A 14023-nucleotide genomic window follows, 5' to 3' on the forward strand; every position below is an offset into this window, starting at 1 on the left:
GAGCACAAGGTCGTCTTTTAATTTAAATTGGAAATCCGTGTATTTCAAAACTCAAAAGGATATTTAGCTATTTAAAACCAACGAAAGAACCGAAACCCTGTAAGTTAGGGCACAATTCTTCGATGTTCCAAAATGCGAACATTGCCTTATTTATTGAAATTAATTAAAACATGAGAAAAAATATTCCTAAAATGAGAAATTAAAAATAGATAAATGACGCAAAAAATGATATTATTAATGAAAATATTAACATGGAATACTAGAATATTAGAATAACAATAACAATGATATTTACAAAAAAAAGAAAATAAAACAAATCATGTACTAATAATAAAATAGGAAAAATGATATATTTGGTAGTAATAATATAAAATAATAATATGTACATAAATATATATATATATATATGTGCATATAATAAAAGTATGTAATAATAATAATAATAATAATAATAATAATATCTACAATAAAAGAAATTATTAGGAAACGTACATAAAAATATATACATAAAAAAATTTACAACAATAATATAAAATAATGATATGTACAAAATATATATATATATATGTACATAAAATATACACTAATGTAATAATAATTATAATAATACTAGCAATAGTAATAATTAGTAATAATAATATATACACAATATGGTATTTTAAAATATATATATATATTTATATAATAATATTTAAGAATATATACATAAGATGATATAAAATACATACATGAAATAGTATAAGAAATATATAACTAATTGCATTAAAAAATATATACATAATATATATAAAATACATATAATATATATATACGTATTAGAAATGATAAAATTATTAACACACTACATAAGTAAATAAAATATAATAATAATACTAAAATAATTAATTTAAATAGTAAAATAACTAAAAAAATGATTAAATTGAAATAAAAATAAAAGGAAAGGACTATATTGAACACGCGCGGAAATAGTGGGGGGCCAAAACAGAAAATATTCCTTCCCTCAAAACATAACATAGCAAGAGGGACTAAATCGCAAAGCGCTACATACTTTAAGGCCAATTTTTGACAAAAAAAGATCATTTTGAAGAGAGAAAGAAAAAAAAAGGAAGGGAGAAAGAAGAGAGAAGGGAGGGGGAAAAGGAAATCCGGCCAAGGGGGGCCGGTCACCGGCCGAAAGAAAGAAAAAAAACAACACAAAAAAAAGAAAGAAAAAAGATTCGAAAGAAGAGGAAAAAAGAAAAAAATGCAGCCATTTTATTGATGTTTCTTTTGTGTTCAAAATTTGAAGGGATTTTTGTGTTTGTCTCATTCTTCAATCTTTGTAAAATCCCCCTCCTCTTTTACATGATTTTTGAATGGCTTTTTATAGCCATCTTTTACATGATTTTCTATTATTTATTTTTCTATTTTGTAGGTGGTGGTGGTAGACAATGGATATAAAAAATGGGAGGAAAAATGGGGCAAGTGGGAAAGTGGCTAGGTGGCTAAGGTTTCTTAGTTTTTTTTGGGGGTTAGGTTTTTCTTTTTTCTTCTTTTTTTTTTTGGTTAGATTTTTTTTAGGGGGCTTAATGGGCTTTTGAATTGGGTTTAATATTTGGGTTTTGTAATGGGTTTGGGTAGATGTAAATGGGTCATGGGTTAAGGGTTTTAGTGGGTTTAGAGGTTTGGTTGGGTTTTAATGAAATCGGGCCCTGGCAATTTGGGCTTCTACACATCAGATTAAGAATAATAAATACACTTCAATTATTTATCATGGTATTATCATTTTTCTATAGCACATAAAAAAAATTATCATGTTAAAAATTTTCAATGTTAAAATCAAATTATAAATTTTATGTAAAATATTGTCATATAAGACAATAAAAAATTTTGATTGGATGACAAAATTTTAATTTTTACATAAAAGTATGAAAATATATAAATATTCTATAATAATATAAATTAATGATCTCGATATCAATTTAATCGTACACTTAAATAGTATAGATAAAAAAAATTAGATAAAAAGGGAGTGAAAACATCATGTTTAGCTGATACTTGCTGTTCATCATTTGCTCTCCAACTTTCATTTCCACCCCTACAAATTTATAATCCTCAATTTGCCATTAAAGTAGTTATAATTTCCTCTTTCACGTCTAACCACTCTATTCAATTAACCAGACTTTGTTCTCACATTGTGCGTGCATGCAGTAGACATAAATATTTTAATTTTCTGAGTCCAGTTTTTCCTTTTACATCAACCTTAACAAGCTTTTAGTTAGTTCCTAGATATACATATGATCTTAATTTGTAGAATCTTAATTCATGTTCTAAGCATATGGAAGGGGGCATTCTTGTCTGAAAATCAAACTTATCAGTCTTACACACTCTACACATCTTAAACATGGCAGAAGATGAGTTCTAGGGTCCTCCATTTAAGGAAAGTTAATATAAATATTCCTGCCTTATATAGTAGCTTTCATCTGACATAATACTAAGATGTTCTTCTCTAAAACTGAAACAGCAGCAATGAACCATGCACACCCTCACAACATTAGCTGCACAAACCATAGGAAACAACATGTTATATAGCTTCATCTAAGATGAAAATATATTGGGCAATACATAGACATTTCTTTTTCTGCAAAGATCCTTACACTAGTTGAAGAACTATCTGGTCTTGCTGCTGCTGAGGGTTGTAATAATTGGCGGCGGGTTGTAAGGCATCAACTTGGAAGTAGTTCCGAGAGTCATATGGCTGAGAATGTATGGCCTCGAAGTTATTACTTGAACCTCCGGGCATCAAATTCATGCTCTCCTGCTTCCTCTCGTTTTCAGCTATCTGCAACATACAGTAAATGGACGAGCGAAATATAGGTTTTTTTTTTTTCAACCGCGACAACAATGCTAAATTAGCGCAAAGAAAGAAGAGAGATCAGACCTTGGCTCGAAGAAGTTGGTTATTGTTATGCAAGTCAATTTCCTGCAGCAATGGATAAAATTTATAAACATACACACTAATAACATAGTATGGATCGGTCACTACATGGTTCAATCATAAATACCACCATTGAGAACCCTTTTAATTGATGGCCAAAGACCAAAGTAATTGCCTTATATAACACACTCAGGCAAGCAGTTATTGTTAGAAGTCAAGCCGGCTTCAAGGTCAGCTAAACATGGAGACAAGTTGATGAGTTGGCTTGCAAGGTGATAAGTTATAATGGCTTTAAGCTAACAATGCATGGATAGAAACAATGTGGCAAGAACATAAGCAAGGTGGTAGCTTGCTGAAAGTTCCTTCAAGGATTGAAAACATAAATAAATAATGATAATAATAATTATAGGATAAGTATGGCAGCAAGGTTAAGCCTCTCAGTCGGTTTATATAGCCTATATATATACACGTTTAGATGTGTAGTTTGTATAAGTGAGCAAAGCAAAAAGAAGTATAGTTAGAAAAGGAGATTGAGTGTTGAGAAGCATAAGAAATACTAGGCGTGAGAGTGAATACTAGCAGCAATTGTGAAACTACAAAATATATCTGTGTTATTTTGTTATTTTTCTTGAGTAATAAAATTATTTTGGTTTAAGTCTACATTATATTTTTAACAAGCGGTATTCAAGCTAAGTTTGTGACCACGACATGATGACAAACATGATTCAACCGTAAATCTCAAAATTAACAAAGACAAATTATGGTAATTGGAGCATTTCAATAAAGCTTTAGCTCGACTTTCAAGATCGTTGGGATATTGACAAAAATGCAGCTACCAAATCAGCTTTGACAAATGAAGAGAAAAGAGCATTGAAGCAAGCTCGTAAAAAGGACAAGAAAGCATTGTTCTTTTTTTTTTTTAAGGAGTTGATGAATCAACATTTGAAAAAATTTTAGATGCGAAGACATAAAAGGAAGCTTGCAGCATTTTGCAAAAATCCTTTCAAGGAGTCGTAAAGGAAAGTTGAATTTGAGATGTTGAAAATGAAAAACTTGGAAAGTATTGATGACTATGTCACTCAAGTGAAAACGGTTGTGAATGAAATGAAAAGAAAAAAAAAAGAGAAACTTTCAATGATGCTAGAGTAATGAAAAAAAATTGCAATCATTGACACGCAAATTTGATTATATGGTTATTGTCATCAAAGAATCAAAAGATTTGTCACAAATATCTATCAATGAACTTGTGGAACCCAACCCATGAGCAAAAAATGAAGCACAATGATGATATTGGAAATTTGGAACAAGTATTGTAAAACAAGTTATCTGTTAGTGAAGGTGGGGCTAGTAGTAGCTCTAGACTTGCAATCGTGGAGGATATTGTGAAGGATACAAAGATGGAAATAGAGGTGGGTGAGGAACACGTGGATGTGGCACTCAATCATATGGTAGAGGACAAACAAGTGAAGAGCAACAAATATTTAGTTACAATTACACAAAAGAACATGAAAAATTAAAGAAAAATATTTGATATATTGATAATTGTGCCAACAATCACATGTGTGGCCGAAAAGACCTATCCTCAAAGTTGGATGAGACTATTCATGGATAAGTAACTTTTGGAGGTGAATCACATGCCGCAATTAAAAGTAAAGACAAAGTCACAATTACTCAAAAGAATGGAGAGAAGTACATATCAAATGTTTATATTATGTACCAACTTTGGAAAGCAACATTATTAACCTTGGCTAACTTTCAAAAAAAGGACATGAAGTGCAAATGAAGAATCACCTACGTGCCCTAACAAATAATAGTGGAGAATTAATTGCACTAATTGATATGATGTAGAATTGATTGTTCACTATTGACATTGAATCAAGAGAAGTGAAGCGTATAAAGACTGCAATCAAAGATGATTCATGGATGTGACATTTAAAGTTTGTGCATCTTAGCTTTTTTAGCTTGAAGCTATTGTCAAAAGCAAATATGACGAATAGATTACCATAAATTAATCCTCTTCATCAATTGTGTGAAGCTTGCATTAAAGGGATATAACATAAACAAAGTTTTGAACTTGAAAAATCCCAAAGAGTCAGGAGACCATTGGATATTGTGCACACTAATATCGCAGGTCCTTTTGATATACCATCACTTGGCGAAAACAGGTACTATATTACCTTTATTGATAACTTTAGTAGAAAAAGTTGTATATACTTTCTTAAAATAAAATCAGAAACACTTGATAAATTCATGGAATTCAAAGTTACGGTAAAAGAAAGGAGTGGACATTATCTAAAGATACTCATATCTGATAGAAGATGCAGATATACCTCAAAATTGTTTGAAAGCTTTTGCAAGGAGCATGGAATCATTCACCAATTGACAACTGCATACACGTTACAACAAAATAAAGTTGTTGAAAGAAAGAACCACACTATTCTTGATATGGCAAGAAGTATGGTTTAAGGTAAACAAATATCAAAAACTTTCTAAGTTGAAGTTTTTCAATGTGTTGTTTATTTGTTGAATCGATGTCCAACAAAGAGTGTGAAATACAAAACGTCGAATGAAGCTTGGATTCATCAAAACCCCAGAGATGGGCATTTCAAGGTTTCCGAATACATCGCATATGCTTACGTACTTGATCGGACAATAAGGAAGCTTAAATTGACAAAGAGTCAAGTGCATCCGCATTGACTATTAAAAAAAGTAAGGCCTTTAAACTATACAATACTCTCACCAAAATAAGTTATTATTTTAAGAAATGTTAAGTTTGCTGAACCAGATTACTAGAGATAAGAGCACCGAAGAAAAGAAAATTGAAGCATTACTTTTCAATGATAATAAAGATGATGACTTCATCAATCAACATGACCAAAGTGATGATCAAAGTCTTCCCACATGTCCTACTGCAACAACTCTTACATCTACATCGTCATCACCAAATAGTAGTAGCAGTTTAGAGGAAGCACATAAGAGAATATGTAGTCTACATGACATATACAATGCTATAGAACCTATAGAGACAACTCTTAATTAATCATTATTCTTTTTAATGACAAAATGTGATCCAATAACATACGAAGAATTGAAGGTGTCAAAGTGGAAGAAGGCAATGGAAAAAGAAATCGTAGCAATAAGAAGAAATAATAGGTAGGAGTTAACAAATTTGCCAGAAGAACACAATTTAATTGGAGTTAAATGAGTGTACAAGACAAAAGTAATAAAAACGGAAAAGTAGGAGAAGTACAAGACAAGACTGGTTGTCAAAAGCTACAAGCAAAAACATGGAGTGGATTATGATAAAGTATTTGCTCCAATAGCAAGAACCGACACCATAAGTCTTCTCACAACAATTGCAGCATAAAGCAAATGGAAGATTTATCAAATGAATGTGGAGTCAACTTTCCTTAATGGTTATGTAGAAAAAGAAGTTTACATTGAGCAACCACTTGGATATAGCAAACAAGGACTAGAAGACAAAGTCTACTGCTCGAAGAAAGCTTTATATAGACTGAAACAAGTTTCAAGAGTACGGAACAAATGAATATACAAGTACTTTTAGAAGAATGGGTTTATAAAATGTTTGTATGAGCATTCCTTATATACGAAGAAAAATGGAGATAATGATATCATCAAAGTGTGTTTATACATGAATGGTAAGATCTTCAAAGGAAATAATCCAGGTATGTTTAATGATTTTAAGAAAATTATGACTAAAGAATTTGAAATGATAGACATTAGTGAGATGTTAGATTTTCTTGGAATTGAGGTAAAATAAATGAAAGATGGAACATTTATGTCCCCAAAGGAATAAACAGATTTTAAGCAAGTTAAAATGAAAGATTGCAAGGCAATAGCCACGCCATTAGAACCAAACATGAAATTAAGTGTTGATTCAAGGAGAGAGCAGGTAAATCCAATGTTATTTAAAAGCCAAAACAAGACAACTTAATTGTAGCAAAAAGAATTTTAAGATATGTCAAAAGTATGATAGATCAATGTTTATTTCATACTCTCACAAAATTCAAAATTAATTGATTATTCAGATAGTGATTATGGCAGACTTGGATGATCGCAAAAGCACTTTTAGATATTTATTCCATATTGGCTTTGCAACATTTTCAAGGTCATCAAAGAAAAAAAAAACAATAGCACTCTCAACATTTGAAGTAGAATATATAGGTGCTTGTCAAACAATTTGTTTAAAGAATATTTTGAATGAATTATCTCTTACACAAAAAGATCCAATTACAATTTATGTTGACAATAAATCTACATTATCTCTTACAAAGAATCTAGTGTTTTACGGCCGAAACAAGCATATTAATATAAAATAACATTTTATTTGGGAAAAGGTGAAGAATAAAAACGTTCAGCTAGTCAATTGCAAGACGAAAGATTAATTAACAGATATTTTTACAAATTCACTGAAGACAAACATATTCCACAAACTTAAAAGAAAAACATATAATTAAAAAGCCGGATTTGAGGGGAAGTGTTAAAAGTCAAATCCACTTCAAGGTCGGCTAATCATAGAGATAAGTTGATAAGTTGGCTTGCTAGGTGGAAAGTTATAAATGGTTTTAAATTGACAATGCATGGATAGAAACAATGTGGCAAGAACCTAAGCAAGGTGGTAGCTTGCTGAAAGTATGGCAGCAAGGTTAAGCCTCTAAGTCGGTTTATATAGCCTATATACATACACGTTTAGATGTGTAGTGTGTATAAGTGAGCAAAGAAAAAAGAAGTATAAGTGAGAAATAGATATTGAGTGTTGAAAAGCATAAGAAATATTAGGCGTGAGAGTGAAAACTAGCAGCAGCTAGGAATTGTGAAAACACAAAATATCAGTTTTGGATTAAATAGCGATGTGAAGAGCAACAAGAACGGAAAAAGATACTTACCTTTTTCTGCATATACTCTATTTCAGCAAACAACAGCTCATTCTGGTAGAGTTTAGAGGGGAATAAATTAAAGGAGAAGGAAAATTTTGTCAGTAACAATAATAATAATTATTAATCATCTTAAAGGGACTGTTTTTAATTACATAAATTATTATGAGATACCTTTTTGGAACGGATTCTGCTAATTCCTTTTTCTAAACGAGTCTCCAAGCTCTTAAGCTCTTTCATAGGCAATCCCCCTACGGACTCCCCCAGCATGTGCCTGCAAACATATATATATATATGCATATATAGCTCTGTCAAACAACAAGGGTTTTGAAATAAAATTATATATGATGAAAATGAATTAAAACCATGAGGAAGTAACCTGTTTGTATTCTGCAAATTCCGGATTTGATTTCGGAGTTTGTCAGCTTCTTGTTGATAGAACTGAGATTTACATCCGCATGGCATTACCAAAGAAATTTTATTAAGTAAACCAAGGAGTTAACAAAACCAGGTAGTAAAAAGCTAGTCAAGCAAAGAACTATTTATATTAAAGGTTCACAGCTTCTCTAGAGAAAAGTTAAAATTAAGGACTTATTTGAATGCAAATTGAAATTAAAGGGACTTGCTAAAAGAAAACAATAAAGATTAAGTGAGTTAATACCTGAGCATTAACTTCAGCAACTGACCCAGTATTAGAGGAATCAGAAGCCTTTTTGTACCTCTCAATTGTTGCTTTAACACTGCAAAAACATTGTGTTAAATATTTGAAAAATGTATATATATATATAACTCATGCAAAAGTACACATATAAATCATTCATGAAATGCTTGCATGTGATCCATATTACCAACCTCTAGCAATGTCATTATGATTAATTCAAAATTATATTATGTCGTCATTATCACCGTCATCACATGTAAATGTAATGCTAGTAGGTAGCTATTTTATTAAGCAAAATGGTCAAATCAACCAATTTTGTCAGTTAACTGAATCTAATACGAAACCTTGAACCCCCCAAAATTTACAATTACAATGGAGCAATGGCTAGCTGTGCTGTTGACATATATATTTGATTGATGAGACCCCCCCTAGTCACGTCGTTAGTCATCCCCCAAAATCAACTTTAATCTCCTTTCTGATACCTTAATTTCGTCGAGCCAGTGATTGGCTATCCCTACCTATGCTGGCACTGTTTCTAGAGTATGATTGGCTCAGAGTTTTTTTTTTGTACCAGGTGTCATTAACCCATTACACGAAGGATAATACTTCAGAAGTTCGTACGTTATTTTAGTTATTAACCAACTTATTTAATAAACAAATAGTGTAAAAAATATAATAACAATTTAAAAGAGGTAAAGTAAAGCAAAAGCCAATAAAGCGAGAGAGAGAGAGAGAGAAGAGTTTAATTATAAAGCAATATAATAGAACAGTGATTTTATCAGCTTCTGTCAGTGTCTGAAAACTGTGAGGAGCAGCAGCCATGGTTACAAGTTTCACAGTAGAAGCCAAAATCTCAGAACACTCCCATTGGCTCGCAGTTGCCGTACGTTGTCTCTCTCAGACAACACTGCTGTGTGCTGACTCACGTTTTCTTTTTTACTTTGAAGTGTTGATTCTCTCTTAATATCCACTTGGACCAATATATCTAAGCAAAAATCTTTCACAAATGCAAACCGGGGAAGCTAATGCCAACAGTGAGTCATTCATTATAAATGATGATGATGACCCTTTGAGCAGTTTTTGAGCTTTATTTCATCGGCTAAATGGATTTGCAATGATGAAAAGAAAGAAAATTTAAAAGACAAAGAAACTCAGTTTTGGAATAATGTAAGAAAACCCACTAGTCAAGAAACTGAAAAAATCGTGTGTGACGTGTGGCCAATAGATTCCATAACTAAAGACGAAACGCCAACCTAATCTTAGTCGTGAAATCATCAAAACCATATATTCTTTTTACCCAAATCTATAAACCCTAGATAGATTAAGTACATAAAAGAAGACCCAAATTGATGATAGACAGGAAGGAAAAAATAGTATGTCTAAAACTATGTAAAACGTTGGTGAGTTATATCACTTTGCTTGATTTAAGGGTCACCAATTAAAAGGGTTTTGGGGAGAGTTGTTAGCCTTGTGTGGTCAATAACCGAAAAAGAATCTTAATATGTCGAAATTTGAAGGTGAGACAATGAGAGAAGGAAGACATGTAGGGCAATTGTTGGGTGACAAAAGTCGAGAAAAGTGAAGTCTTAGTAAGAATTAGAGGAATGGAGGCTTACAAATATGAGGGCCAATAACAAAGGGAGAGGAAATTAGTAATTTAAAAAGAAGCGAAAGAGGGTTGGGAATTGGGTAAATTTTGGGGTTTGAAGGCTAATGGGAATCAAACAAATTTGATGTGGTTCTCCTAGGATGCAAACATTGATTTGTAGTTTTGGAGACTATGCTTCAAGGATGAATTTTGATTTCTTTCTTCCGTTTTTAATGACAGACAAAGTGGGATATTTCATGTGGGTAACATTGCTGATCTGGTGTCACAAAATGCTGCTGAGATTTGTTCTTTTATTGTGCTTAAAGCTTTGAAATTGAGCTTCACTATTTCATGGTGTATGAATTCAGCCTTGGAATCTTTTAGAGGTGTTACCACAATTCTTGTAAGATGAGTTTCCGGATGTTTCAAGAGCCAAGAGAATGGTATCTTTTATTATTGTTTTTGGTGATTTTTGTTGTTATTGTATATGATCTTAGGTATTGCCTTTTTATCTTATTAATATATATTTTATTTCCGAGAAAAAAATAACCAAAAAAAGAAAAAAGAGAAAACAAAACCCTAATTTGATTATGTTTGATTGTGAAAGGAGGAGAATTCACATGGTGCCCAAAGTGGGGATTTAGGGAACTTTTCGTGTATGAAGAACCCTAATTTAGATCTTATTGAATTTGGTTGTGATTGGTTGTAAAAAGGAGTGTTCACATGTTCCCAATGACAGAAAATTTTTCAAAAAAGAACTTGGGGTTTTCTAAAATCGAAACCCTATTTTGATTTTCTTACATTGGTGGTTCTTAATTTAGACAAATTGTGTATTTTTTTTAGTTTCCTTTTGGGCAAACCCTGTTTGCTATCTTGATCTTTTTCAATTGAGATCCATTAAGTACAAATTTTGAGCTAATGGGAACATGACAGATATTCATGTATATAGGCCCTTTAGTCCCATGGCTAAGACAGGCTCTCCCTCCCACCCCCCCAAAAAAAAAAAATAATAAAAAGGGAATCAAGCACAATTTTAACATCAATGGAGGATATATCATATCATATCTCCAAAACCTATACTTTTAATTTGTTACTTTCAAAAAACATAATGCTGTCTATTTCCATCTCTTGCACCAGATCTATGTATCCATCAAACTAGGAACTTAAGAAAAGATCATAAACAGAAAAAAATAAAAAGATATATATATATATATATATATATATATATATAAAGCCCTAAAGCTTGTACAGATAAAAAAGACAAAATAGAAGGAAAAAGAAAAGACTAGTAAATCTTAGTTTTAGTGAACTCAATCTATAGCTTTTCACCAAAAAATATATAATTAAAATTAATACTTCCACTGATCAAAGATCCATTCCTATATATAGTTCCATTGACAAAATTTTCATTGTACTTTGAGAAAATTAAGATCAAAGGACATACCTATTGTTGGCATACTCATAGAGTCGACCACGGTTGGAGAAGACAATCAAAGCAACCTCAGCATCACAAAGAACCGATAGCTCATAAGCCTTTTTGAGCAAACCATTGCGCCTCTTACAAAAGGTAACTTGGCGGTTCGTCGTGTTTTCGATCCGCTTGATCTCGATCTTTCCTCTCCCCATTTTCTTCTGGGGAGAGTCTTCAAGGGATTCGTTGGGGTACACCATGCTTCCTAACTGAAAAAAATAAACCATGATGAAAGCAATAGTACCATTTTTACTATCTTCTTTGAAAAGCAGACATATAGAATCTGATGACCAAAGGAGAGCTAAAATAGCCAATGAAAAAATAAACCCAAAGTAAGTGAAGCAAGAACAAGTGATTAAAAGGATTATGTTTTCAGTTTATGGCTAACTAACCTTGAAAGGAAAATTAAAGAAAAAGGCAAGTATGATAATTAAAGGCAGAAAAAGAAAGAGAAGGGTTTTTTTATTTACTTCTCTTTGTTTTTCATTTTAGCTGCAAATCTCTGACTAGATGAGATGCAGAAGATGGAAGCAAAGAAGGGTCGAGAGTTTCTATTTATAAATGTAAATAAACCTGCTCTGTGTTAATTTAATCTTCCATTTTCACATACATGTATCCTATTTTTAGTACTATTTGGGTTTTTTGAAGGCTGTATTTTTTTTTTTAAATTATCAGTATTTTAATAATCTAACCTGAGAATTATATTTTAAAGATGAAGAGAATAAAAAAGAAAGGATAAAGTTGGGAATCATCACTTCTATGATTGAGACCGGTTGTTGCAGCCTGAGCTCAAAAAAATAATAATAATAATTTATTTAATGCCTTATATGTGAATACCAAAATTTTTTTAGAGAATATAAAATCATATGGTATCTAGCCTTAAGCTTTTATCACTTTAAAGGCGTAATTTTAGATAGTTTAGTATATATCACAATTTTTATAGAACATCGTTCGAATTTTTAGTATACTAATTAAATTCATATTATCTAAGCATCTATTAAGATTTTTTTCAAAATACCAAATTTTCTAAGCTCGTATTCTTAGATATTTTGGCAGGTTTTGTAAATTGTTGTAACCATAATTTTTTCACCTATTAAATTGAATTGCTTTTTTTTTTTAAAATAAAAATCTCTAAACAGCTTACAACGACGAGCTCCAAAAAAAAAACATCTCATTTAACGAATACAACATAAAAAAACCCTTTCAAAAGCGTCGAAAATAAGATATCATAACTTAAGTGTTAACCATCTTCTAACACCTTAAAAATTATGCTCGTACTTAAATGAATCACCACACTTCATCAAATCCCAATCCTAATGTAAAAAACAATGACATCATGTAAACTTACAATCCAACAACATTACAACAAATCAAAATCATCAAATATGAATCAACAAGAATTCAAGCGGTACCCCCATAGAAATTACTCAATTTCTAATATCGTCCACTAATAGTAAACAACTAGTACGAATATGAATTTTTATCCAATTAATACGTGAATTTGATTCATTAGTTATTCACACATATTTATAATCGTTTCACATTTGGCTATTAATTTAACTTAAGTAAAGCTTCGTGGGAAGTTACTTAACTAAAATAATCGTGAATGCCTAATCGTCAACTCAACAACCATTATAGATATATACTCTTTTATGAGTCCTCGTGAGACAATCTCAATGAGTAACATATATGACTAGTTGTCATTTTTACAGGAAGCCTCCCTAATGAACCCTCATAATTGTTAGAATTAAGTGACCCAAATTCTTATTTAAATAAAATACGATGGAAAATAAAATAAAAGTAAAATCCATATAGAACTAGACTTCTTTTATTTTATTTTAGAATAAGGTTTTTAAACCTTATTAAACTCCATCTATTTTATATTGATTAGGATAAGGTGTTTCAATCCTACTAGAATATGGCTTTGCAAGCCTATAAATAGACATAGTCTATTCCTCTTGTAATTGAGTAAAAATTTTTCGACATAGTGAATTTTCTTCTCCTCTGCCCGTGGTTTTTTTCCCGAAAGGGTTTCCACGTAAAAAAAAAAAAAAATTATGTGTTCTTTATTTTTATTTATTTTATTCTATTTTATTTTTCACAAATTGGTATCAGAGCTTCCGGTTATTCATCTCGATCACGGTAATGGCGTCTTTGAAGTATGAAATTCATTGTTGATCGCAACACCGATTTGCGTTGTGGCAAATTAAGATGCAAGCGCTTCTTGCAGATGGATCTAGAGGATGCCCTGCTAAGGATAGATAAGATGCCTTCGACATTAACAGATGAAGAGAAGAAGCGTAAGGATCGAAAGGCATTAACACAATTACATTTGCATTTGTCCAACGAAATTTTGCAGGATGTGATGAAAGAGAAAACCGCCACGCATTATGGAAGAGGCTAGAACAAATATGTATGTCGAAAACTCTAACAAGCAAGTTGCATATGAAGCGTCTTTATGCTCATCGTTTGGAGGAAGGTGCGTCGTCAG

At 31.5% G+C, this 14023-nt stretch overlaps 1 protein-coding gene across 4 annotated transcripts; it reads right to left on the reverse strand.

Annotated features, from left to right (window-relative positions):
• Positions 1–2202: 2202 nt before the first annotated feature.
• On the reverse strand, positions 2203–12238 carry LOC108486896 (agamous-like MADS-box protein MADS1). 4 transcript variants are annotated; one of them, XM_017791056.2, is made up of 9 exons: positions 12003–12238; positions 11506–11741; positions 8474–8552; positions 8192–8253; positions 7987–8086; positions 7825–7866; positions 2921–2962; positions 2637–2821; positions 2203–2537 (listed from the first exon to the last, which is right to left on the reverse strand). In XM_017791056.2, the coding sequence occupies exons 2-9, from the start codon at positions 11730–11732 to the stop codon at positions 2534–2536; spliced, it is 741 nt and encodes a 246-aa protein (XP_017646545.1). In that variant the 5' UTR covers positions 11733–11741; positions 12003–12238; the 3' UTR covers positions 2203–2533. The 4 variants fall into 4 exon arrangements, with proteins under 4 accessions (XP_017646545.1, XP_017646544.1, XP_017646539.1 ...); XM_017791055.2 differs by having other exon boundaries at positions 11925–12237; XM_017791050.2 differs by having other exon boundaries at positions 11506–12238.
• Between the last annotated feature and the right edge of the window lie 1785 nt (positions 12239–14023).

The sequence above is a fragment of the Gossypium arboreum genome, chromosome 10 (genome assembly GCF_025698485.1).
Source record: "Gossypium arboreum isolate Shixiya-1 chromosome 10, ASM2569848v2, whole genome shotgun sequence".
NCBI classification, from domain to species: Eukaryota; Viridiplantae; Streptophyta; class Magnoliopsida; order Malvales; family Malvaceae; genus Gossypium; species Gossypium arboreum.

Excerpts from the sequence above, each read along its gene's own strand:
- LOC108486896 (XM_017791050.2), bottom strand. The coding sequence starts at position 11,759 with ATGGTTTATTTTTTTCAGTTAGGAAGCATGGTGTACCCCAACGAATCC. Across the intron at positions 8,553-11,505 it reads TATGAGTATGCCAACAATAG|TGTTAAAGCAACAATTGAGA; the intron begins GTATGTCCTTTG and ends ATGTTTTTGCAG. Across the intron at positions 2,822-2,920 it reads ACCAACTTCTTCGAGCCAAG|ATAGCTGAAAACGAGAGGAA; the intron begins GTCTGATCTCTC and ends TGTATGTTGCAG.